Below are 24,886 nucleotides of genomic sequence, written 5' to 3'. Positions count from 1 at the left end.
TTGTGATTCAGAGGGAATGGCATTTAAGGAAAGAGAATTGAATCAATAGGAGATCTTTGAGGTTCCCTTCAATGTGCTTCTCCTGAACTGGACTCTACGAAGAAGTAGGAAGGAAGGAATTCTTGCAGAGAAATCCTATTTAGGCAGCAGTCTGCCTGTGGTCTGTTTGTTGCACAGATACCATGAGATATTGGGAAGATAAAGATGCAGGCTTTATTTGTGAGTGTAAGGAAGGGCCCTGGTGATATGATGTATTTGTTGCCCAACAGCTGCACCTGATCCACTGGAACTCCACTCTGTTCGGCAGCGTCGACGAGGCTGTGGGGAAGCCACATGGCATAGCCATTATCGCCCTGTTTGTGCAGGTGAGCCATGTTACTGTTGTGTTGATTAGGAGATGCTGATTTTCAGGCCATTTTGTAAGATACTATTGTTGGGGTTTTTAGCACTCTTTGCCTCCTGATCAGCAGGAAGGGCAAAGAGAACACGCCCGACTAAGACGATAGGGCCAGCTGGCTGCCTTCACCCAGCCCTCCCTTCTCCAGAGGAAAGACACAGATGCGCCAGGGAGAATGTCACAGCAGACTCATTTAATGGGAAAAAACCAGGGGCTAAAGTAAGATGCAGGAATCTATTAACATAGAAGTAGGCAGGATAGGGGGAGGTAGGAGTGGTCAGAGAGGGCGGCAGGGCCAATCCATGGGTTCCAGGTAGCCTTATTTTACATCACAAACCATAGCCAAACCTCCCAACCAGGAGACAGGCAGGTTGGATCTCCAAAACCAGGAAGTGAGCACTGGGCCACGAGGTAGGCCTTTTATCCTTGATGTGACGTGCCCCACATCTTCTCCCTTTTGTTTTATTAAGCAGGTATTTGACTTACTCGAGAAGTGTGCCTGTCTTAGGTTGTCCCCCTCTGGAGATCCTACCCGTCATTTACCACTCTAGCACTTCAGGCAATTTACCTGTAGGGTTGGCAGACCCAAATGGAGGTTTGAAATAAGGGGGATGGCCAACGTCAGCAAATGAAACCCTTCTGTACACCTGCACATCCTGGTAAGGACCGGGGTCAACCTCACAGAGTTCCCAGTCGCCATCTCATAGCACAGCATATTGTTGCCAGAACACCATTAGCTGAACAGCTTTCCCTGATCCTGCTTTCTAAGACACTGAAGGAACTTATTACACAAGATCTGAATGTGAATACAAAACCCGCTGTAACAAAGGGGCCCGCCCACAAAGGGGAGAAAGTAAGGGAGCCAACCATAGTCCGGTCCATAGATAGTTTGTATCGAGTTCATTTTGGAGGCATTTGGGAACCTCCTGTAGCCTTTTTAAGCAGATCAAGGCCTCGACTATTTGGAGGACTCCTGCAGTCAGGAAATCAAGTTGAGATTGTAGGTAGCGTCTTTGTGGGCGGTGTGGATAATGACGATCAGGATGAGGAGAAGGAAGGTGACTGAGGATTCCAACCACAGCTAAGCAGGGCGTCCGGTATGGTCTCCTTATTCCTGTGAACGAGAGGGAGAAAGCACACCTCAAGAGGGGATGCTCTTGGGTAATTAATTTTTTGTTTGCTGACAATATTTTAAATCTCTAGCCGGTACCCAAATTGGGTTTGGTTCTCCCACCGGGAAGACACATCCAAATACTCTCCCCACACTAATGAGGGGATCAGGGTCTCTCCATGATCCAGTAAGAGGATCTCTCCAACGGACTTCAACCTTTAAATACGGCGTCTGATTAGACCAATATCTCTGAAAGGCAGTCAGAGGCTGATTCTTGGAAAAATTTAAAATAATGTCCTCAATTGGTCATGGGGGTTGCCTCCTCCCTTTTGTTTTATTAAAACAAGGCTATTATCCATTTTAACCTGTAGGGGTAAACTCAAGATAACAAAATATTGTAAAGAATGGCTTTCAGCGTGTCAGGTTCTTTCGCGGGAATGCGCAGTAGCCCAACAAGCATGTGAATGAGTATCTATAGACATAATTTTAGGTTTAAGGCCCCAGGGATTGACCCCAAGGGATTGTAGAGGTGGGACTTGTAAAAATGGTATGCACAATTTACATGTCCTCACGATCTTTTTTCTTTTTAAATGATGATTTCAGAATCTTTAGAAATCTCATATTAACTAGTTTCTTGTGTTTCAATTATGAATTTATCCATTGTTTTGGATGCTGACAATTTAACCTTGAACATATTTACTCACACCCATTCACACACACATTCATAAAGATCTTAAAGCGCGCAAAATTAATATCGGCCGTACATTTTAAAAGGATTCGCATACACACACTCACACAAACCATGAGGATCCATATTTAGGATGGTTATCAATTTTACCATAATACTTTTTGCAGACGAAAGTTGGGTGGGAGTCTTAAACCTATGAGAACTAAGACTGAAGTCTGCATCCTGCCACCCACTGTCTCTAGACTGTCACTACTAAGCCTGCAGCTGCTTTGTCTAGCCTAGGCTCACCTTCACTGCAGCCGAGTGGGAGGGGCCATACCAGGCCCTAGACCTTCCCCAGGTGGGGATGAAATTTTCGTTTTAAAGACAGAGAAGCAGAGACTTTTAAGAAACTCCTAAATTTCTGATGACATGCCTGGCCTTAAACTACCAGAGTGACGGAAAGACTGTGGGGCCCTGGAATCGGGAATTCAGGGGGCGCTTCCCCTACAGAAATTTCCATTCCTTGGTACCTGGCTGGCAGAGGCCATCCTAACCTACTCTCAAACAGAACCAGACATTGACTTACATTTAACACAACAACACGAACTCAGATGAACGCTCTCACCAAACAACTTACTTAGACAGACATACAGGGTGGTTGGCTGACTCTTACTTACCATGGAGGCCTTTGCTTTAAACCTGGGTGTCTTTTCCAAAAAAGGTTGTTAAAGGAAAACCACTGTTTCTAGAAAAAAGCAATCTTTTATCTCAATAGCATAAATATACAAATTATTAGGAATTGATGAAAGACTTGGGAGCCCTGGTAGGGTGGCTCCCATGGGCATATTGCAGGGAGATCATGAAGAAACTTGTATTTGAAACTTGTATTTGCCTGATCCTTATTAACTTTAGTACCTCCAATTGTTTTTCCCACCAATAGGCCACTGTTCCCCATGCGATTAGACTGTGGCCTCTAGAATTGGGGGAGCAGTTCTATGCTAATTTTTCATAACTAATGCAGTCATCATAGAATGTCACAACATCTGTATCTTGTCTCTCCCTAAAGATTATAGGGCAGGTCCTCTTTAAGAGCAGTGGCTGAATGGCTCTAGCTAGGACAAGGGGCATGCCAATTGTTAAGATGCTGCTAGGCCAGCTACACCCAGGAGCTGGGGCCTGCAGCAGTTTCTAGGAGCTGGGAACTTAAGGACTGAGAGGCAGGTGATGGTAGGTGGAGTTAGGCCTTTTGTCTGGTCTAAAAGACTTCCCTGTGGGAGATCAGGTCTTAAAAAACTCCTCTCCCAGCACTATTGGAGGAGGTAAGGTGCCTAGGCCTCTTGGGCTTGTAGGGCCACAACCAGCTTCTGTGACCAGTGGGCCTGAGTGCCCACAGCTCTCCAGCTCAAGGCTAGCACTTTGCCATTTTGAGCTCCAAAGCAACTCTGCCCCAGCATTCTCCTGCTGGCAGATTAGACACAACAGTCTCACAGGGGCTTTGCTTTGCCGGGGCTGACTCAAAACTGCAGCTTTCAGATCAATGAGTCCTACAAAAGGCCATGGTAAGAGCCAAAGTTACATCTGAATAAGGATTGCTGTCCTCCAAGGGCCAGCTGGAAATTGCAATTAAGCAATCATTTTGCTAATCCAAATTTTCCTTTTTTTCTCTTTCTTGAAACAAACATTTAGGACAACTTCACTTTCAAATTTTGTTCAGAAACACATTTCTAATGTTCTTTAAAACTTTTACCGATATTTGCTTAAACACTTAACACTTTAGTGTTTATTTGCATTTGAAAAATCTTTAAGGGCTCAAGGAACTCCCTTTGTCTCCAGGCCTCCTAGGGCTCAAGGCACCCCCTTTGCCTTTTAGAAGGCTTTTTTTTTCCTGCAGTTTAGATTACTGCCTAGAACTCCAACAGTTTAAACTCAAATAAGTTTTTCCTTAATGCAAGAACTACAAACATCATCAGTGCACCAAAAGTCTAAGTCTGGACTTAGTTTCCTTCTTTTTCTAAAATACGTCCAATTGCAAAGTAGCATGAAACCAAATTATAAGGAGATAAACTTAAAATAAAAATTACATTAGCATCCCATAAGTCACAGGGACTGGGGGATTAACAGCCTGGTTCCTTTCAGCCTGGGCATGGCACTCCTCATTTCCAGTCTTGGGTGTTACACTGCTGATGACCCAGGCCTTGAAGGATGGTTTCAGCCCAGGGCGAATTAGGCCCATCTTTGGAGACTGCTTTCTTAAGCTCTTTTAGGGCCGGTCTATTGCCCCTATGGTTAGCATTTACCAAGCATGGTGGGGAGGAGTAAAATGGCGGCTTAACCCGCCCTTTCCGTTCAGGGGAGGAGCTGCCGCTGTATGGTGAGTTAACCTCCTCTTCCGGTGCAGGGGAGGAAGAAGATGGCGACTTGACCTTCTCTTCCGGTTTAACACGTGGTGAGCATGGGAGGAAGGATAGTGAAATGACGGAGGCCGCTCTGCATCCCAATTGTCTGCTGCAAATTCCGGGGCAGGAGCAGTTGGTGTAGGGCTCTGGGGCCTGATCCCAGGAACAAAGGGGCCCAAAAATCCCTCCTCAGGGCGAGGCTCTAAACCCTTTCTTCCTGAGCAGCAGGAGGGCCAACTCTCCACAACTCTGAACATTCCTTATCAGGAGGGCCAACTCTCCATGACCCTGAGTGCTCCTTATTAGGAGAGCCAACTCTCCACAACTCTGAGCTCTCCTCAATTAAAGTTTCCTTGGCCCTAGATGTAACTGAGCCAGGATAGAAGCAGGCCTTAAGGACAGACAAGGTCGGATAGACCCCGAGGGGAGGGTCCTCTCCCAAGTTAATCTTCCTCCTCCTCACCAGGTGCTCTATGCGCTCCCATGTGGCCCAATTGAAAAGAATGGCCACCATTAACACGGCACATGTTAAGGCCTCCCAGACCTTCTCAGCCTGGGGGTCTGAAATCTCCAAACCTCTGCTTTTAAATCTAGATGCCGTGAGCGCCAGGTCCTCATTCTTGGTGTGAGATTTCCCCATCTTTTTCAGGGAGACCCGTACCTCGTCATCCGCTTGGCTCGGCTCGCAGACAATTCCGCTTCTGATGAGCGTTCTTTTCGTGCCCCACGTTGGGTGCCAGAAATGTCGGGGTTTTTAGCACTCTTTGCCTCCTGACCAGCAGGAAGGGCAAAGAGAACACGCCCCGACTAAGACGAGACCAAGAAAGGATAGGGCCGGCTGGCCGCCTTCACCCAGCCCTCCCTTCTCCAGAGGAAAGACACAGATGCGCCAGGGAGAATGTCAAGGCAGACTCATTTAATGGGAAGATACCAGGGGCTAAAGTAAGATGCAGGAATCTATTAGCATAGAAGTAGGCAGGACAGGGGGAGGTAGGTGCGGTCAGAGAGGGCGGCAGGGCCAATCCATGGGTTCCAGGTAGCCTTATTTTACATCACAAACCATAGCCAAACCTCCCAACCAGGAGACAGGCAGGTTGGATTTCCAAAACCAGGAAGTGAGCACTGGGCCACGAGGTAGGCCTTTTACCCTTGATGTGACATGTCCCATATACTATCTTTCAAATTTGTTTCTCGATAAAATTCAAACACATATGCAGAGAACTTGGATAATGTAAAAATATAAAACTCAAGCTTAATAATTCATGAGAGTTCCGCCAAATTCTTTGCTAGAAAATAGTTTCCTCAGAATCTTGGTAGAAATGATTTTGAAAGCATCTTCTAAAGGTATAATTCATTTCATTTATGGAGAAGAGTTTCAGATATGCCTCTAAGCCCGGGCTTACTGCAGAATCTAAGAAAAATCAATAATATAATCACGTAGTGGATTACTTTAGCTCTTTTTGTTAATAATTTTTTGAAGATGATTTGAAGTTTCTTATAGGAAACATGACACAAGACCAGAGTGTTTAAAGTGTTACAGAATTTAAAAGCAAATCCTTAATTTTAAAATAAATTCTCTTGTCACAATTTATTACATAACTTTTTCATGGGCTTTGTATTCTATTTTATAACTGTATTATATAAAGCAGAACGATGTTACAAAGTATCAATGAAAATGATTTTAGCTATATACCTTGGTAATCTGGTTAAAGAAAAAATAGGCCGGGAGTTTGGCCTAGTGGTTGAAGTGTTTGCCTAGCATGCATGAAGGCCCGGGTTCGATTCCTCAGTACCACATACATAGAAAAAAGCCGGAAGTGGCGCTGAGGCTCAAGTGGTAGAGCTCTAGCCTTGAGAAAGTCCAAGGATAGTGCTCAGGCCCTGAGCTCAAGCCCAAGACTGGCAAAAAAAAAAAAAAGAAAAAGAAAAAATTTTAACTGGGTATATATATATATATATATATATATATATTTCCCAGTCCTAGGGCTTGAATTCAAGATTGGGGCACTGTCCTTGGGCTTTCTCAAGGCTAGCGCTCTACCCTTGAGCCACAGCACCACTTCCAACTTTTTCTGTGTATGTGATACCAAGGATTCCAACCCACGGCTTCGTGCATGCTAGGCAAGCACTCTACCACTAGGTCACGCTCCCAGCCATGTATTGATACTTCTATGTGGCTCAAGAATGATGGTCTCAGTATTCATATTACTCTTGATAGAAAAAAATGATTTCCTACCCCCATGCTAGGCAGTATTCTAAATCATTTGACTTAATTTTAACTTTAACCCTGTAACTATTGTCTTCTACACTGAATCTCTGAGGAAGAATATAGAATTTGGAGTAATCCTGCTCAAAGTCACACAACTAAAAACGGGAGGAGTCAAGAATAGAATGCAGGCAGTCAGGAAGAACTGCTCATTCCTAGACCAGTGCATTATATGGCCTCACAGTGTGCAGATGTGGACTCTTTAGAGTTTATAATCTGTCAGGAGATAGTGCAGTAGAACTAGATCATAGCTAGAGGCACAGACATCCAAATTTTGTCTCCTGGTGAAATCACTAAGACAAGGAGGGTTCATTTCGCTGAGGATCAGGCTTCTTTCTGCCTGAGACTATGACTTCTTCACTCATGCATTTGCGTTAGTTTTTTTTGTTCTGTTTTTAGAAAATACATTTTTTTTGGTTTTTAGAGCATGACTTAGGAATGATAAATGCTTAGAAAGTAAGGTATGCCATGGATACAATGAGCTGATTGAACTACTTTATATTAAGTGTTGCTTGTTGCTCTTTACCCAGTGCATCTCACAGTTGGTTAATGTTGAGAGAAACAGAGACTATTTGCAGGTTGGTGGCTATGCTATGGTTTTGTAGGCTGTCCTGCAAAAATATGGGTGGAGAAGACAATGCTAATAATTATAAGAGATTGTCTCTGTGAGGGATTGTATGACCTCTGCTGTTACTCTTCTATCTTGTCATAGCCTTCAGATGCTGTTGAAAAATAGGACTCAAATGGCACTGTACATTTTTCAAGTCTTAAATTTCTTTGGCAAATTTTGTACACTAAAATATGTAAAACATGGGGCTGGGAGTTTGGCCTAGTGGTAGAGTGCTTGCCTAGCATGCACTAAGGCCTGGGTTCGATTCCTTGGTACCACAGACATAGAAAAAAAGCTAGAAATAGTGCCGAGGCTCAAGTGGTAGAGTTTTAGCCTTGAGAAAAGTCCAAGGACAATGCAAAGGTCCTGAGCTTAAGCCCAGGACTAGCCAAAAATATATGTAAAACATAAAAAGAGGGCTATGAAAAACATCTTTGTTCAAGAATAAAAAGGTAGCTGTAGAATTTTGACTAATGATTATGATTTATGACCAGTGATAATTGAGAAATGGCTTCTCATTTTGATAACTTTATCATAGGAAACCATACACCCACTTTTATGAGTTAATAAAAATTTTCAACGTGGATAAAATATTTATACCAATGATCTATAAATGCCAAAGGTAAGAAGGCAAGGGTATGGGCATGTACTGAGTCATATTAATTCAAAACTGTTCCCGACAGTTTTACATAGCAACCTTTTATGAAATGATATATGTGACACTCTGACTGATACCTATATGTAGGAAGATGAATTTAAAATGGATTCTTGGATATCATAGCCAATGCTTTATTCTACGAGCTGTTACAAATGTAGTTTTCTTTAGTAGGTAATGACCCAGCTATGAACAGAAAGGTCCTTTTAATTCGCTAAGAAGGAGAATTTGAGCAGAGTTCCTGGTAGTTACTTTGATTAAAAGCTAAACATTAAAAATGTGTTTGTGGTTTCTACTTTATGTCTTTCAGATAGGGAAGGAACATGTTGGACTGAAAGCCGTGACTGAAATACTCCAGGATATCCAATATAAGGTAAGTGGTTCTTTAAAAGGGAACAGAAGTCCTGATGTGTAAGGGGGTCCCAGCACCTTCACACAGAGCTCTCTCACACCAAGACGAGCTTCACTTGTGATACTGCTCTAGAAGAACCAGGAAAGGTCTTATACTTAAAAGTGATGGTTCATTCCAGTGGAAAGTTATAGATAAAATAATCAGCAAAGGGAAAATGTTCATAGGGCTGAAGTCTAAGGGAAGCTAGAACAAACTTATGGGGTCCCTTCCCCATAAGAACTTGCGGGCATGGCCCTGGTTACCTCAGCAATGATGTAATGATGCCTCACTACACATGTGAAGTGCTGACAACTAAGCAAGCTCACCTTAGTCTTGATGGCTATGAATTTTATCAGGAGTTGGGCATGTAAGACTATGTGGCTGTCTATATTCCTGGCCTCAGCAACTCAGTCTCTAGCCCCTGTTTCCTACATCCCAACAAAAGCAGGCATCCATAAATTTCATTGTCAGGATTGACTTAACTGGATCAAACTGTTGCATCATGCTCTAAGAGTTTCGGCAGAAGCTATCAGTAATGTCCCATAAATACAGCAGGGCCCAAGGTTTCAGACATATAAAAATATGGCTTTGACCAGATAATGAGTGATTGTTGTCCTTAATGTACTATATTATCTCTCATCTCTTTTGCTATCCCTTGGTTATCTCATATTGTTACAGCATTTTACCTTGTTATCTGATATATTGTATATATATTTATCTGGTTATTTGAAATAGGATAGGAAAGGGGGGAAAACAAGATGAGGGATGGAGGTGGGGGGAGGGAAATAGGGACCAAGACAAGAGAAAGGGTATCAATGTTTGTGAAGTAATGTACCTCCTATCTGGTGAATATAATGTAACCCTTCTATTAATTATAATAAAAATTATATGAAAAAATATGGCTTTGAGGGTAAAAATTTTCAGGGTTATCTCCCAAGGGCCAGCCGAAGCCTAGTCCTGAAGGCAGGCCTTTGTATGGAATGTACAGCCTAGGCCTTCTGAGTTAATCTCTTCTGCTCACTCAGATACAGGAAATTTGTGCAAATGAAATGTGTACCATTTTGAGAACCCCACTGCAAAATTATTTATGTTGAATGACACTAATATTGATGAAGGTAATATACAAATCCACCTAAGCAATAAGATAATAGCCCAGACAAAGCAATGTAGATCACAATGACACTGGAGAGCCAAGTTCTGAGTTGAGTCTGGGCACCAGTCAGGAATAGTATAAATCTCCTGTGGCTACTGGAAGAGTTGAACCTACTAGGCTATGGAGATGAAGTTCTAAGATCAACGTTGGGCTCCAGGTTGACTTGCTCTACAGGAGTGGGAGCAGGGCATCTTGAACCAGGCAAACTCTCCACTGAAGATCTCTTGAGCAAGCTCTGAAAGAATCCAGCTACCAAGGGAAGTCTAGCCTAGATTAGAGAAGCAAGGGATAAAGGGGAGAGAAAATGTGTTTCCAACTCACATTTGCCCAATGGAAATGGGCTAGAAAATCTCCCTCATTTTTTTCAGTTGATAAGACATTCATCCTGGTATAAGATGGAAGATAGGGTCAGGAAGGTGGACAAGAGTCGATCATGTATAAAATAGTTCCAGGAAGGAAGGAAGAAACTTGTGATAACTCTTCCCATTTTATTTGTGTTCACAAAGTAAGCTTATAAGAGAAATTCAACCTGTTTTAATAGGTCTATCTGCTGTAAGAACCTTTAAAAATCTGAGAACCTTGTGCTTGTTAGGCACTCTGTCACTTGAGCTATACCTTTATCCCCCTTTTGCTTTTTTTTTTGAGATAAGATCTCCAGTTATAACTGCACTATCCTGGGCTGTGATCTTTCGACTTGTGCCCTTATGCCCAGCCATCGAGTGAAATGGAGTTCTGCAAACTTTAATGTCTGGCCTGGTGTCTAACCCTAAACCCTGATTTTTGCCTCCCTGGTAGCTAGGTCTATAGGCTTGAGGTCACTGCTGGCCTGGCTTCAAAGACCATTTAAATGACACAATTAAAAATAATAACCCTAAGTATAAGTTATTGAATATGGCACCAATTTTTCCTTTGAAATTTAAATCCCTCTTTGGAAAATAATTGGAAAAGAATATTCCTATCTGAGTTTCAGATCTTCCTTTCTGAATGAGAAGAGGTCTCTGAATAGATCCTAGCTGAATTTCCAAACCTACATGGATCAGGTTTTTGTCCAGCCAGGTTTCAATGGCACTTAGGAGCTGACCTCTGCACAAGAAGAAATAATTTCAAGGAATGTTTCAAGCTAGAGTTCCAAGTGTTTTTCTCCAAGATATTCAGTCTGTCTTGGGTATGAATGTGCTAGATACAGAAAAAGTAGGTCATATATAATAACTGGACATTAATCATAAATTCCATGTTGAGAAGTATGCAGTAGCAAATAGTCAAATACTCAAAGTAATAATGGCTCTTTTGGAACTCAGTTTTGTTCCAATGAGAAGAGTGTGACACACCTCTAGTCTAGCCAACCTAATGAGACCATTAATAAAATAGGTTCTGTCCTAATAAATTTTATTCAGAAATTAAGAGTTTTACCTTAACATGGAATGATTTGTTTTTCAGGGAAAGTCCAAAACAATACCCTGCTTTAATCCTAACACTTTATTACCAGGTAAGCATGTCATTTAGGCATAAGATGAAATTTACCTGTGGGTTCAGTGACACTGCTTACCACAGAACATATATGCAACTGTGTGCTATTAGTGCATAAAGTTTCTTTATAGTTCATCTTCTCTGTAGAAGGTACCTACCATAAATATAGGACTACAACTTTTGGAGTAATAAAGGAACCCTTTGTCATTAGCTCTATTAATCCATGAAAAATTTTTGAGATTAACACTACTACCTCTATGAAAAGTTTCAGCATAATATTGATTAGTGAAGTTCTTCTTCATCCATCTCTGGAGTGAAATGAATTCTATATCTAATTTTACAAAACTACATCAGTTTGGTAATACTGTTATTTACATGTTATTCTAATTATAATTTTGTACATATAATAATTGTGCACAGATACATAGAATATAACTTGGAGTTCTAGGTGATTTTATATAGAATTTTGATCTTGATGTTTTTCTGCCTAAAATGTGCTTTGTAGTGTTTCATACAAAAATCAAATATATCCTTTGCTTTCTATGTTTACTTTACCTACAACAAATCAGTTTGTTATATGTTAAGCCTGTACTCATGTTTAGTCATGAATTCTTGTGATGTATAGCTGGATGATTTCATAAGAGTGATTTTTCTCCTGTTATATTATGCATTTTTAATATTTTGCTGTTGATGAAGCAGTAAAGAGAGCTAGAATCTCATGGCTAAAAACAGCTTTGAAGCCACATTAAAAGATTTCAATTCTGCTTCTGCCAGTTACCAAGCTATGTGACCTTGGGAAAATTATAAACTTGTGATTTAGTTTGCCCATCTGAATAGTGGGGCTAGTAATAGCATCAGTCTCTTTTTTTGTGTGTGTATGAAGGTTAAATGAATTGATGTATAATGCTCAGAATAGCAGTTGGCAGAGTGTTTAATAAATATGAGGCATGAATTAGTGAGGTAAATCATCCAGTACTAAAAAACCCAAACGATTAATGTGTTTATCTAAATCAACTTTGACAGGTACATACAGTGATCTATTGATATGAATCACTGTAAATAAATGAATTATTTATCATGCTTTGTCATTTTCTCTCACAGTGATTAGTTTAAGAATGCATTTGTGACCCTGTATTTTAAAAATGAAATCTCTAAAAATATTATTGGAACAGTTTATAACTCGGGGAGTTGTTGGAGTCTTCAGGATTATTAATCTGCCATTTCATGACATGTTCATTTCTGTGCCTAGATCCCCTTCTGCGTGATTACTGGGTCTATGAAGGTTCTCTTACTATCCCACCTTGTAGTGAAGGTGTTACCTGGATATTATTCCGATACCCTTTAACTATATCCCAGCTACAGGTGAGTATGCTCTTTCAAATCTTTGAGAGTGAAGTTTTGCGTTAAAGGTTAAACATTATTTCTATAAGAGGAAAACGTCTGTTTCATGTTTGAGCTCCCTTTAGATCAGTCACACCTTTTCAGATGAAAGTTAAATGTCTTGAGCTAGTGAAAGCAAGGGAAAGGTCAAGGATGAACAAAACCCAGAGGTCATTTATGACCTGGATTTTATGTTAGTTTTCACAGAGTAAATAGAGTCATTGAAAGATCCAAACCTTTGATTAGTTCAATAATTCCTCTCAGTAGTTTTTCCAAAATGGAGGAAAAAGGACTGAAACTGAGGGGTGCATGCTCATTATTTCTGTGAGTCACAAGTGGGCTATGTTCTAGTGCTTCCTTGGCATACAGAGATTCTTGTATGTGGGGACAATAGAGCTGGAGTGATCAGAAAACTTCTAAATTGTTCACTGGCTTTACTTTGGGTTACCCACCTGCAGCCTTGAGCTCTGGAGAGGTGCTATTACTTGTTTAAATATTAACATAAGCTCACTGGGGTGGAACATACCAGTAATCTTTTTTCATATATTTTTATTGTAATTAATAGAAGGGTTACATTATATTCACCAGATAGAAGGTGCATAACTTCACAAACATTAATACCCTTTCTCTTGTCTTGGTCCCCATTTCCCTCCCCACACCCCCGCCCCTCATCTTGTTTTCCCTCCTTCCCTATCCTATTTTAAATAACCAATCAAGCATACATACAATATATCAGATAACAAGGTAAAATCCTGTAACAATATGAGATAACCAAGGGACAGCAAAAGAGATGAGAGATAATATAGTACATTAAGGACAACAATCACTCATTATATGTCTTTTGTTTCTATATCCTGTAGGTCCTTTCATTTAGCTTCATACTATCTGGCCTTATGTATCTAGGTTTTGTTCTATTGTAAATCTCTGCTAGGAGAGTCCAAGGTTTCTGCTGATTGTGACAAATGAGGGAAACCATTGAGCCTATGTTCCTTTGAGTCTGGCTTACTTCACTTAATATGATTTTTTCTAAGTCTTTCCATTTCCTTACAAATGGGGTGATGTCGTTCTTTCTGACAGCAGCATAGAATTCCATTGTGTATAAATGCCACATCTTGTTGATCCACTTATCAACTGAGGGGCCTCTAGGTTGGTTCCGTATCTTTGCTATCATACCAGTAACCTTAACTATTAGGTCAGGAGTTCCAGACCAGCCTAACCAGAAAAAACAAAACAAAACTTGTAGAACTTGGGGAATCAGAGACTAGAATATGTAGTAGCTACAGGTAAACCTAATTATAGTAAAAGACAAAATGAATAGTAAAAGACAAATAATTACACTTGGGAATGATTAATTAAACAGCAGTTTAAACATTCACACAGTGAGAACAAAGGAAGGTATTCTTAGGAGAGGATCATAAAAGCTCAATATGTGCATATGATCATATAAAATGATGTTTATCAAATGAATGCCAAGAAGTGGAAACAAGAAAAAAATTAATTGAACTATTTGCAATTATTTCTTTTTTCATTTCTTTTTTCCTATTTGGTTTATTCCTTTTTGCCATTTTTTAGTTTCTTTATGCATTGTTTTGTATGTAAGTTTATCTGATTTGGGGAGAGGAAGAGGAAGCACAGAAATCCAATAAACACTTTGTTGGAAATGAACTATAAACTGAAAGGGAAGGGAAAAACTGGGAGAGAATGAGGGTAGGATCGATGTTAATAAATTCTTTAATAAAGAAAAGGAAATTACTCATTACTTGACTTATGTAACTGTAACCACTCTGTACATCATCTTTACAATAAAAAAAATAAAAAAAAGAACATGTAGTAACATCATTATAAGGTATTAACAACAATGTGGAAGGATATAGGAGTTTATCTCAGTGGTAGAACACTTGCCTAGTATTTGTAAGTTTTGGGGATCCATCCTCTGGAACATATATACATAACAACTGAATGAACAATGATTATTATATTGTTATAAAAGGGGTGCTTTAAATATTTCCTGTCCAGCAAAGATCTAAGGAACACTTCTAGAAAGCTGCATTTCCCTTACTTGATTAGCCTCAAAGGCTTTGCTAATACTCAGAACAAATAAAGTTTGTCTTTCTTTCTTTCTTTTTTTTTTTTTTTTTTTTTTTTGGTCACAGGGCTTGAACTCTGGGCCTGGGCTCTGGCTCTGAGGTCTTCAGCTCAAGACTAAAGCTCTACCGCTTGAGCCACAGCACCACTTCCAGCTTTTTTCTATGCATGAGGTACTGAGGAATTGAATCCTGATCTTTGTGCATGCTAGGCAAACACTCTACCAATAGGCCAAACTCCTGGCCCTTAAAGGTTGCTTAAAAAAAAATCTCCCATCATTTCTATAATTTAAGAAGCTTAATTTACTAACTTCTCACTCAAGTCTTCTTTTGTTTGGATTTAAATCTTTAAATCCTCCCTTAAAAAATTTAAGAATGTTTTCTAACATTTTCTCCTATTTCTGCCTTTTTAGGGAACAATTTTGAAAGTTCTTTTTCAGCTTTTTCTCTATATCCCTTTCACTTTTTATCTTTCAATACTTAATAAAAAAAACCTCTTTTTGTTAGTATGTAATTGCTGCACAGGGAGGTTTCACTTTCACATAAGCTTGCAACACAGCCTGATCTTTCACCCTCCATCACCATCTGTCATCCTCCTATTCCCCTTCATAAAACAGTTTCAACACTATTTCATTTTTCACATATGCACACCATATTTATTTTCTTCCCTTTTTTTTTGGTTGGTTGTGGTGCTTGAACTCTGGGCCTGGGTACCATCCCTGAGGTCTTCAGCTCAAGGATTCAGCCCTGCTACTTGAGCCACAGTGCCACTTCTGGTTTTCTGGTGGTTAATTGGAGATAAGAGTCTCACGGACTTTAGTGCCTGGGCTGGCTTTGAACCACCATCCTCAGAACTCAGTCTCTGAATAGCTAGAATAACAGGCATGATCCACCATTACCCAGCCATATTTATTTTCATTTACTTTCTTCATTTGTGTTCTGGCCTCTGGCTGGCACACCTGTCCCTCAACAGAACTTGCTTTACTTTCTCAACATCTACTTTTTAAAAATTTTGATGTGTACTAATTGTAACAATAGATTTTATGCTGATACTTTGAACATGCCTGTATTATATTTTAATCAGAATGTCATAATCTGTTGTTCTCTTTCCCCATCCCCACAGAGTACCATATGCTTTCCATTATTTTAGGTTTTTATTTTTTTAAATACATTTCCTTTGGGTCTTGATATTTTCCACATGGCAAATCCTAATTCCTTCAACTATCTGTTCTTATAACAAACTATTCCGGAGTGCCAACTAGTTTCATGATACAAAGATAAACAATTTTTACTTGCAGAAACTTAACCATAGAGTTGAACATTAAGATGACTACATGAACAATTAGAATAGTGCTAAGAATCTGTGTCAGAAACACATAAGGCAGACAGTGGGTACCAATGGATCCTGCTCATAACCACAGCTACGCAGGAGGGTGAAATCTGATGATCAGGGTTAGAAGCCAGCCTGGCAGCAGAGTCCATGAGACTCTTACCTCCTATAAACCACTCAGAAAATGTCAGAAGTGTCACTATGGCTCAAGTAGTGAAGTGCTAGCCTTGAGGACAAAAAGGCTCAGGGACAGTGGCTAGGTCCTGAGTTCAAGGTTACAGAAACAGCTAAACACCCACTAACAAGCCAAAGACATATAAAGAAAGAGCTTAACCTAAGCTGCAAACTTAAAAAATAATTCCTGAAAATGATTAAAATTTAGTCTGGTGAAAGATAGTGAAGAAGTTAGAAATTTCAGTCTAAATTAGGAATAGAACCTTGGACTGAAGATGTCTTGATTTCAGACTTAATAATAAAGATGCCAGCCCCTGTAACAGGGAAACCTCAAAATGTTGGTGCTTTGTACTAGACAACCTATTTCATACTGACATACAATCTAGCATGTGTGTTTCTGATTCGTAGTGAAGGTTTCTATCTTTACAGTCCTGTACTTTTCATGCATCTTTCATTCTCTTAGAGGGGCATGTTGCCAGCAGGAAGAGGAATACAACAGTATCAAGAGATATTTCTCAAGGACAAAAATGACAGGCTGTACTTACTTTTTCTGTTTACTGACTAGAACTGGTTGTATGACCTCACCTGCTTGCAGGAGAGGCAGGAATGGGGATGGGAATTGCATTTTAATTTCAAGAAAAAGAAACATTAATTTGATGCTCAGGTCAGCTAGTAATTGTTGCCACTGAATCTGCACTCTTCTCTGTCTCAGTCTCTGCTATTCTACTCCCCTCTTTTTCTCCCATGATCCTTTAATTTAGGTATATACAGATAAATATTTCTGCCTTAAATTGGTTTAAAGGAATTCTGTAGTTAACCACAGTGGCCTTAAAAATCTGTGCAGTCGCAAATTCAGACACATGTAATGATGGTCTCTATAATGCTTCGACTTCGGACTTTTATCCTGAAAAATTCTTTTGATTCATCAGTCTCTATTTCACCATGGGCTGATTCAGTATGTACTTGAAACCATTTGAAGTGACTAAAGGCTTCTGTGAGGAGTGGTTATTTCAGAAAAAAAATTGGCCTTTTAGAAAGATGCTCTCCCCCTTCCCCCAGTCTCTGTGGATGTTTGAAATCTTCAAAGTACTACTGTGATCAGAGGGAAATATTTCTGTGAAATGGTTTTCTGTAAGATAACAGTGATTTGAGGTTGGCTGTTGATATGACTCATCTCTTACAAAGAAGTTGTTTTCTATAGAAAGAACTTAAGACTGAAGCCTGGAGGCTTGAAGAATATAATCTTCAGCTCAGGATATGTGAATATAAAATTAAGATACACTCCAAAGTCAATAAAAAATGGAGTAGTTCTTAAGATATATGTTAGCAGTTAATTTTCCGGTCCAATTTGTCTACCACCTGTCTGGTTCCTTGTTCATGGAGTCTGTCTGCTGTGTCTACACATATAGCTATGCATTCAGAGAATGGTAAGACAGAAGACTGAATTATCTCAGTGAATTGGTTTATCATCATTTGTAGTCAAATATTTATATCAAAAGGGTAAAGATTTACTGTAAGAGAGCTAATAGTGATTGAATACTTCCTGTGTTTCTGGAACTAGGCTGAGTGATTTTTGTGACTTTTCTTCTTGTATCATTTTTGTGAATCATTGAAGATTCTCATGAGGAAATCAATTAGTATTTGTAAGCATGGAAACTAAAACAACAAAAAGCTTAATAGAACATTAAAATCTTTGTAACCAGTCTCTTAACCTAACAGATCATTTGGTTTCTCCAACTTTGTGTCTTAGCATATATTAAGAGAGTCTTAAATTAGGATCTTGAAGGATTCAACTATTTTGGAGTCAGTGATCTTTGTCTTAGCAAAATGTACATGTAAAATTTTGTTTATCCCACTCGCACAATGATGTTCACTGCAGCACTATTTACCATAGCAAAGATATGGAACCAAGCCAGATGTCCCTCAGTTGATGAGTGGATCAACAAGATGTGGTATTTATACACAATGGAATTCTATGCTGCTGTCAGAAAGAACGACATCACCCCATTTGTAAGGAAATGGAAAGACTTAGAAAAAATCATATTAAGTGAAGTAAGCCAGACTCAAAGAAATATAGGCTCAATGGTTTCCCTCATTTGTCACAATCAGCAGAAACCTTGGACTCTTCTAGCAGAGATTTACAATAGAACAAAACCTAGACACATAAGGCCATATAGAATGATGCTAAATGAAAGGACCTCTAGGATATAGAAACAAAAGCCATATAATGAGTTATTGTTGTCCTTAATGTACTATGTTATCTCTCATCTCTTTTGCTGTCCCTTGGTTATCTCATATTGTTACAGTATTTCACCTTGTTATCTGATATATTGTATATATGCTTGATTGGTTATTTGAAATTGGATAGGAAAGGGGGGAAAACAAGATGAGGGGCGGGGGTGTGGGGAGGGAAATGGGGACCATGACATGAGAAAGGGTATTAATGTATATGAAGTAATGCACCTTCTATCTGGTGAATATAATGTAACCCTTCTATTAATTACAATAAAAATATATGAAAAAGGAAGAAAAAATTTGTTTATCATTTAGAGACTCATGGATCCTTTCTAGTTTAGATTATATTAGAACACCTGAAACAGTTGGTCTGTTTCATTTCTTCTCTGTTTATGTAGGAGCACATTTATTCCTCTTTGGTTCTGTTTTATATGGGGCATTTGTAGATGTGATCTCTGCATGGATGTGTTTTTGTATACGTTATATGTGTAAATGTTGCTGGGGATCAAACCCTGGTCTTTGTACATGCTAGGCAAATCTTTTACAATGGAGCCACATTTATAGCCCTTATATATTTTTCCTTCTTAAATAGTGAGCTTTTGGCATATTTATGCCCTGTAGATCACATTGCTCTATACTCTGGGATATTTGCAGGATATTGCATGTATTGACTTGGTTAGAATTTCTGAACAGGTAGCTATAGTGCTGCCTGTTTAAAGATAAGCATAGTATTGTCAGATTTCTGATACTATCTAATTTGGAAGTTTTCTTAAATGCTAGATTAAGTTTCCCCCCTCTGCAAAAAGAAAAGAATGGGTGTTTTATGAATACACAGCACTTTAATGAAGTAGCAGATCATGTATGAAGGAACTAATAACCGGGAATGAGCTTGGAAAGTGCTTGTCACATGTTTGCTTTTTGCTGAAACACTGCTCAGAGGGTTTTCTTAGGAGGCTTGAGTCTTAGGAGGCTCATATCAGGAAAGTGAGAGAAGCTGTCTTGCAGCTGATGGGAAAGGTCCTCATGAATTTGGGTCTTTTTCACATATAATAGTGTGGACCTGCGGTCAGAGAAAGGGGAATGAACTTGAGAGTTGCTGTTGCTAGGAGAGGAGCAGCAAGAAGTCTTCTGTTGAATTTATCTGTCGAATCTAACACATAATCATAGCTAGTGGACAGTAACAGCAGAATATGCATTTGGGAAACATTTAAGAAGTCATTTGTTCTTCATCCTTTCTTTTAAAGGTGTAGGCAGGCACAAAGCCTTTTGTCAGATGTGCATATCATTTTCATGTTAGCAATTCCAGCAAGACTCAGTGGCTACTGGAGTTGTCTGGATACTTTGATCTCTGATTATATTGGTGGTACTAGTGTTTGAACTCTGAGCCTTGCAGGTGCTCTACCACTAGAGCCATCCCACAACCCCTTCTAATTGCATTGTCTCCTCTTAAGATGTCCTTGTAAGATAACTGACTTATGTCGGGAGGAATTAACTCTGCTTTTCTCTGAAGTTTTCTTTTAATTTTCTCTTTGGTGTCATCATTTATGCATGTGAGTCATTTATGAAATTTCAGTTTTGTTAACATCTTGTCAATGAGTTACCTGTTTTGTTCTGCTTTTATTTTCAGATAGAAGAATTTCGAAGGCTGAGGACACATGTTAAAGGGGCAGAACTTGTGGAAGGCTGTGATGGAATTTTGGGAGACAACTTTCGACCTACTCAGCCACTTAGTGACAGGGTCATCAGAGCTGCATTTCAGTAGCTAAAGAGAACAGGAATGAGTCCATCTCCCTCTGGGTATGTGCAGGTTAATTAAGGAAAATTAGGAACATAGACATCTAAATTTAGTATTTCAAAGCCATTTTATGATCAGCCTGTCAATTTAATAGTGAAGTGGACTTCATTTTAATAAAGTCTGTGACACATTCACAAAACCCATTAATGACAAATTAGTTGGTTAATTCTATGTAATACTGGGAAAAATTCTGATTCTCATCGTTTTCTACCTAAGCACCTTTAATGTTTGGTTTGATTTTATTATTGGCTTGCCTAAGGAAAAGCCAAAGAAACACCAAAGAAATGTGGCAAAAAATGTAATTCTGCAAGTTCCTTTTTAGTAGTTATCCATGCTAGTTCCTATGACAGAAAGTCCACGTACCTAATGCAGTCTGATCATCGTGTGTATTGGTCAATGTCAAGTGGATATGGCATGAATTAAAACACTTGTGTTATGCATATTATGTTTTTAAAAAAATAATGTATAACTGCATAGAATGTTGGGTTTTATTGAGACATTTTCAAATATACATACAGTGTACTTTGATCATATTCACCTCATTGATTACTATCTCTTGTCTTCCTACTCTCTAGAAATGCTTTTTATTTAATAACTCAACAAGCCCATATTAGTCATCTGAACAGAATATTTTACTTTATCCATTGGAATATAATATATACACTTTAATATATTGCATCTTTTTATTTTATTGTCAGCATAATGTATAGAGGGGTTACAGTTACATTCATCAGGTAGTAGGTGCATTACTTCTCACACATTGATACCCATCAAAATATATCACATGGACTGGGAATTTGGCCTAGTGGTAGAGTGCTTGCCTAGCATGCATGAAGACCCGGGTTCGATTCCTTGGTACCACATACTTAGAAAAAGCCAGAAGTGGTGCTGAGGCTCAAGTGGTAGAGTTCTAGCCTTGAGAAAAATCCAAGGACAGTCCTCAGGCCCTGAGCTTAAGCCCAGGACTGGCAAAAAAAAATATATATATATATCAATCACATCACCTGCCCTGAATGTCTCTGGGCAATGAGAAAGTCCTCAGAGTTACATGTTCTGCAAATCAGTGGCCAAATTCCTTCCTATCCTTTATTCCCATTTCCTTTTTTATTGTAATGTATATAGAGGAGTTACAGTTACATTCGTCAGGTAGTAGGTGCACTGCTTCTCACACATTGATGCCCCTTCTCATGTTGTTGTCCGCATTTCCCTTCTCCCAACCCCTCCCAATCATCTTGTTTTCCCCCCTTCCCTTTCAGATTTCAAATAATATTTCCATTTCTTATTAAACCGTTGTAGCTCATCTCTTCCTCTTCTAATTCTGGAAATGATGAGGTCAAAAAATTTACCTCTGGTAAGAATGTGAAGACATTAAAAAAGGCCAATAAGACTATGGGCTAAGCTTTATAATGGATGAGTTAAAAAAGTAAAATGTCACCCAATTAAAAGCTGTCACTGAACACCTACTACAGGCCTTGATATGGGCACACAGAAGTGTACCACCAGTGGCACACAGAGGTAAGAAGAACATATATGGTCTTTGTACTCTTTAGACTGAAGTAGGGGGCCACTGCCAAAAGCAAAAGAAGCATCTGGAACATCACTATAAATGGCAATAAATTCCACAAAGGAGAACAAAGCAGTCTCGAGGTAGAAATTTCAGGTAGAGAATATCTTTTTGGAAAGTCCTGGTGGGAGGGCTCCCTGTGGAGGAAACAACAGTTCTTATACACTGAGGTAGCTGAGAGATAGCTTGGTGAGCTTGGAGTACAAAAATTAACGTGAAGTTGCTGGAAGTTAGTGACTTACACCGGTCATCCTAGCTAAGGAAAGTGGGATCTGGAGAATAGCAGTGTGAAGTCAGCCCAGCCAGAAAAGTTTACTAGACTCCAAAGTGAGAAACAAAGTAGTGCTGAAGGCATGGTTCAAGTGTTAACACACCAGCTCGTGAATGTGAGGCCATGAGTTCAAACCCTCAGTGATGACAAAACAAGAGAAATGGGGGAAGAGAAAGAGCGGAGCCAGGTGGGAGGAAGGAGCAGGAGGGGAAGAAAGGGACGGAGAGAGGATTAGAAGAAGGAAGAATAAATAATAATTAAAGATGAGGTGCAAATGACGCTCAGACTTCAGAAGCCTCATCAGTCGTGTTTGTTCTCTTGTAGCAGGAAGAAAGAAGGAACTGGAGGTTTGCAGACTGAATGTGTCTAGGATTTGCTATTATTTTATAATAAGAAATGGAGTAATATTCAGGAGGATGAGAGAAGGTGGGAATGGGGGAAGAGAGAAGAGGAGCCCACAGGACAGTCTCAGTGTGATGCCAGGAGGGGATGAACTTGATCAGTTTCTCCAGTCGAGGGCAGTATTTTCTCTTTGATTGTTATTAACTGTAAATGATACTTGCAAAAGAATGAGATTACTTCTATGGGTGTTAGTTTCACACCTTGCCTGAGATCAGAGTTGCCTTCAATTCTAAATCCCTATCACTATTGTAAGTGTGTGTGTGTGTGTGTGTGTGTGTGAGAGAGAGAGAGAGAGGGGGGTTGGCTAACTATGAGACATCTCAGATACTTCATTATATAATGGAAGTAGAGTATTTACTCTTTCAAAGGTTTTTAATTAATTACAATTTAGTCATACTTAAAAGAAAAGGGTTTATAATCAGATCTTAGTGGCAGAGATTACTTAGTGGCTGAGATTACTTATACTTAGAAAATTACTTCTCCACAAATTGCTAAGAATGGTACAAGAATTCTTTTTAAGGCAACTCCAATTCTGATATCATCCTCTTATGAAAATACTTTATCCTTTTATCTTGAAATATGTAATACAAATCTAGTTATAGTTCTACATAAAATTACATTGGGAAATCAGTCTTATGGATGTGTGCATTTTATTTGATATTTAATAATGCCCTAAGGCAGGTAATTCAAATTTTTATTAAAGTGAAGTGATTTGACAGGCAGACTGAATTTAATGCATGAATGTTTCATTTAAGCTCTTAAAACTAAAAAAAAGGGGATAAGGAATTCTATTGTAGTTAGTTGCTCTCTCAAAAAAAATCTTTAAAATAATTTAGTTTTAGCTCTGTTTTTCTGAAATAACTTTAGTTTTATGAGTTTAAAATGATAGTTTTTTTTCCTTTTACATGACATGCTCAGACATCAGGAGGGTTATGATAACTAAGAGTTATGATTCCCATGAATAATCTGAGACTTTACATTACCACTTAAGAAGTATAAATTGTGATTTTACACTTGTTGAAGGAAGAACTTGCCCATAACTCACCAAGACAATAGCAATTCTTTAGCTGAGCAGTGGTAGTTCAGAGTCAGTTTGTTACTAAATAGTCCTTGATTCTCTGAACTTTCATATGGCAAAGATCCAAATCTAATAATAAACAATAGCAAATCCAAGCTTTAAGGTTCAGTTTACATAGTTTTGGTACTGGTTTTCTTAAAGAAAAGGTAGTTTGCCTGTTTCATCGAATATCAGCCCATTCCAAAGGCTATTCTGACTGTTTAGACTATCTCACCCATGATCCAGGTATTGTTAAGTTGTACATGATTGTAGTAACTATAATGAATTTCAGTCATTTACTTTCTGTATGAGCTAATGTGACAAGAACCTGGTTTTCTTTTTTCGCCCTTATATGGGGGAAAATAAAAATTGACCAGGTAAAAAGGAAAGACAAACAGCAAAAGGAAACAAAGAAAAGGGATCATTTGGCAAGTGTCTCTGACTAGTCCCTTTGTCAATATCGCCTTCTCTCTTTCTGTCTTTTTTTTTTTTCTGGGCCCTTAACTACGTTGATCTTTCCCTAATATGTTCTTTTAAAATTAATTCCTTTGTCTTCCTAGCTTTAACAGAGCTAGAACTAGTATCAATTTCATATATTTTCCCTTTTTTTCACCTCTAAAAGCGACTTAAGTTAGGAAAGAATAAGGCATCATGGAAAGGAAGGACTGTATAGGAAGGTGAGAATGTCAGCTCTGATTGGGCAACTGGGTTAAAGTGGTCATCTTTTCAGGGATAATGAGGCCTCTGAGCCCTGGCTGCAGTCAGTGGAACTTGTGATCTCCTCACTCTGAGCATGCCCCATGATGCGCAAAATTAGGGCGAGGAACGAAAGCTCCGTCCATCCAGCTGTTACCTATTTACTGTATCATATAGAATTCATATACAGCATTCTTATCATATAGAATCACTGTATCACATAGAATTTCCTTATAATGGAATGGATTTCCTAAAAGATCACAAAGTAATTTCAATTAAAAGCCAAAACACCCTGGATAATTTAACTATTAAGTTTTAATCATATGATACAAAATTTATCATTGCGCCAAGAGTGAAATATATCAAAGCGATATGAGCTTTCTTCAAGATTACTGAACAAGTAAAGTAATCTTTACTTTGAATTATATTTCTTTCCATTTTTATGTCTTAGGAAATTGCATAATTTATTTTAATGAAATTTCTGACTTTACTTTTTTCTTGTTCTTGGGAAGAAGAAAAGAGAATATTCTGCAGTTTTGAACTAAGTGTAGGTTGAATGTTAATATACTCTGACCCCTTAAATAATAGTTTTCTTGATCTTAACCCTAGGAGTATGTTGTCCAAAAGAAAATCAGTAGTGATGTCTCACGAACACTTTCTTCCATGCTTTTGCCATCATAGTTGTTTGGAAGATGTGTATTAACATAAAAAAACAGCAAAAAGTATTTGAATTAATAAGGAAAGAAGTTTTTCCTACCTGTTGCACGTCCCAGAGTTTTAAT

General features: G+C 38.9%; 1 protein-coding gene across 1 annotated transcript in view; it reads left to right on the top strand.

Annotated features, from left to right (window-relative positions):
• Positions 1-24,886, top strand: part of Ca8 (carbonic anhydrase 8 (inactive)) — a 103,987-nt gene that overhangs the window by 64,980 nt on the left and 14,121 nt on the right. Inside the window, exons 4-8 of the mRNA XM_090338853.1 lie at positions 270-365; positions 8,416-8,478; positions 11,087-11,135; positions 12,366-12,478; positions 19,947-20,116. Of these exons, the coding sequence (XP_090194979.1) occupies positions 270-365; positions 8,416-8,478; positions 11,087-11,135; positions 12,366-12,478; positions 19,947-20,081 (456 nt within the window). The 3' untranslated portion in view covers positions 20,082-20,116. The remainder of the gene's footprint in view (positions 1-269; positions 366-8,415; positions 8,479-11,086; positions 11,136-12,365; positions 12,479-19,946; positions 20,117-24,886) is intronic.

Source organism: Megascapheus bottae, chromosome 9 (genome assembly GCF_031878675.1).
Source record: "Megascapheus bottae isolate mThoBot1 chromosome 9, mThoBot2.hap1, whole genome shotgun sequence".
NCBI classification, from domain to species: Eukaryota; Metazoa; Chordata; class Mammalia; order Rodentia; family Geomyidae; genus Megascapheus; species Megascapheus bottae.
The sequence above is the reverse complement of the archived record's forward strand: the minus strand, read 5'-3'. Positions and strand labels throughout refer to the sequence as shown.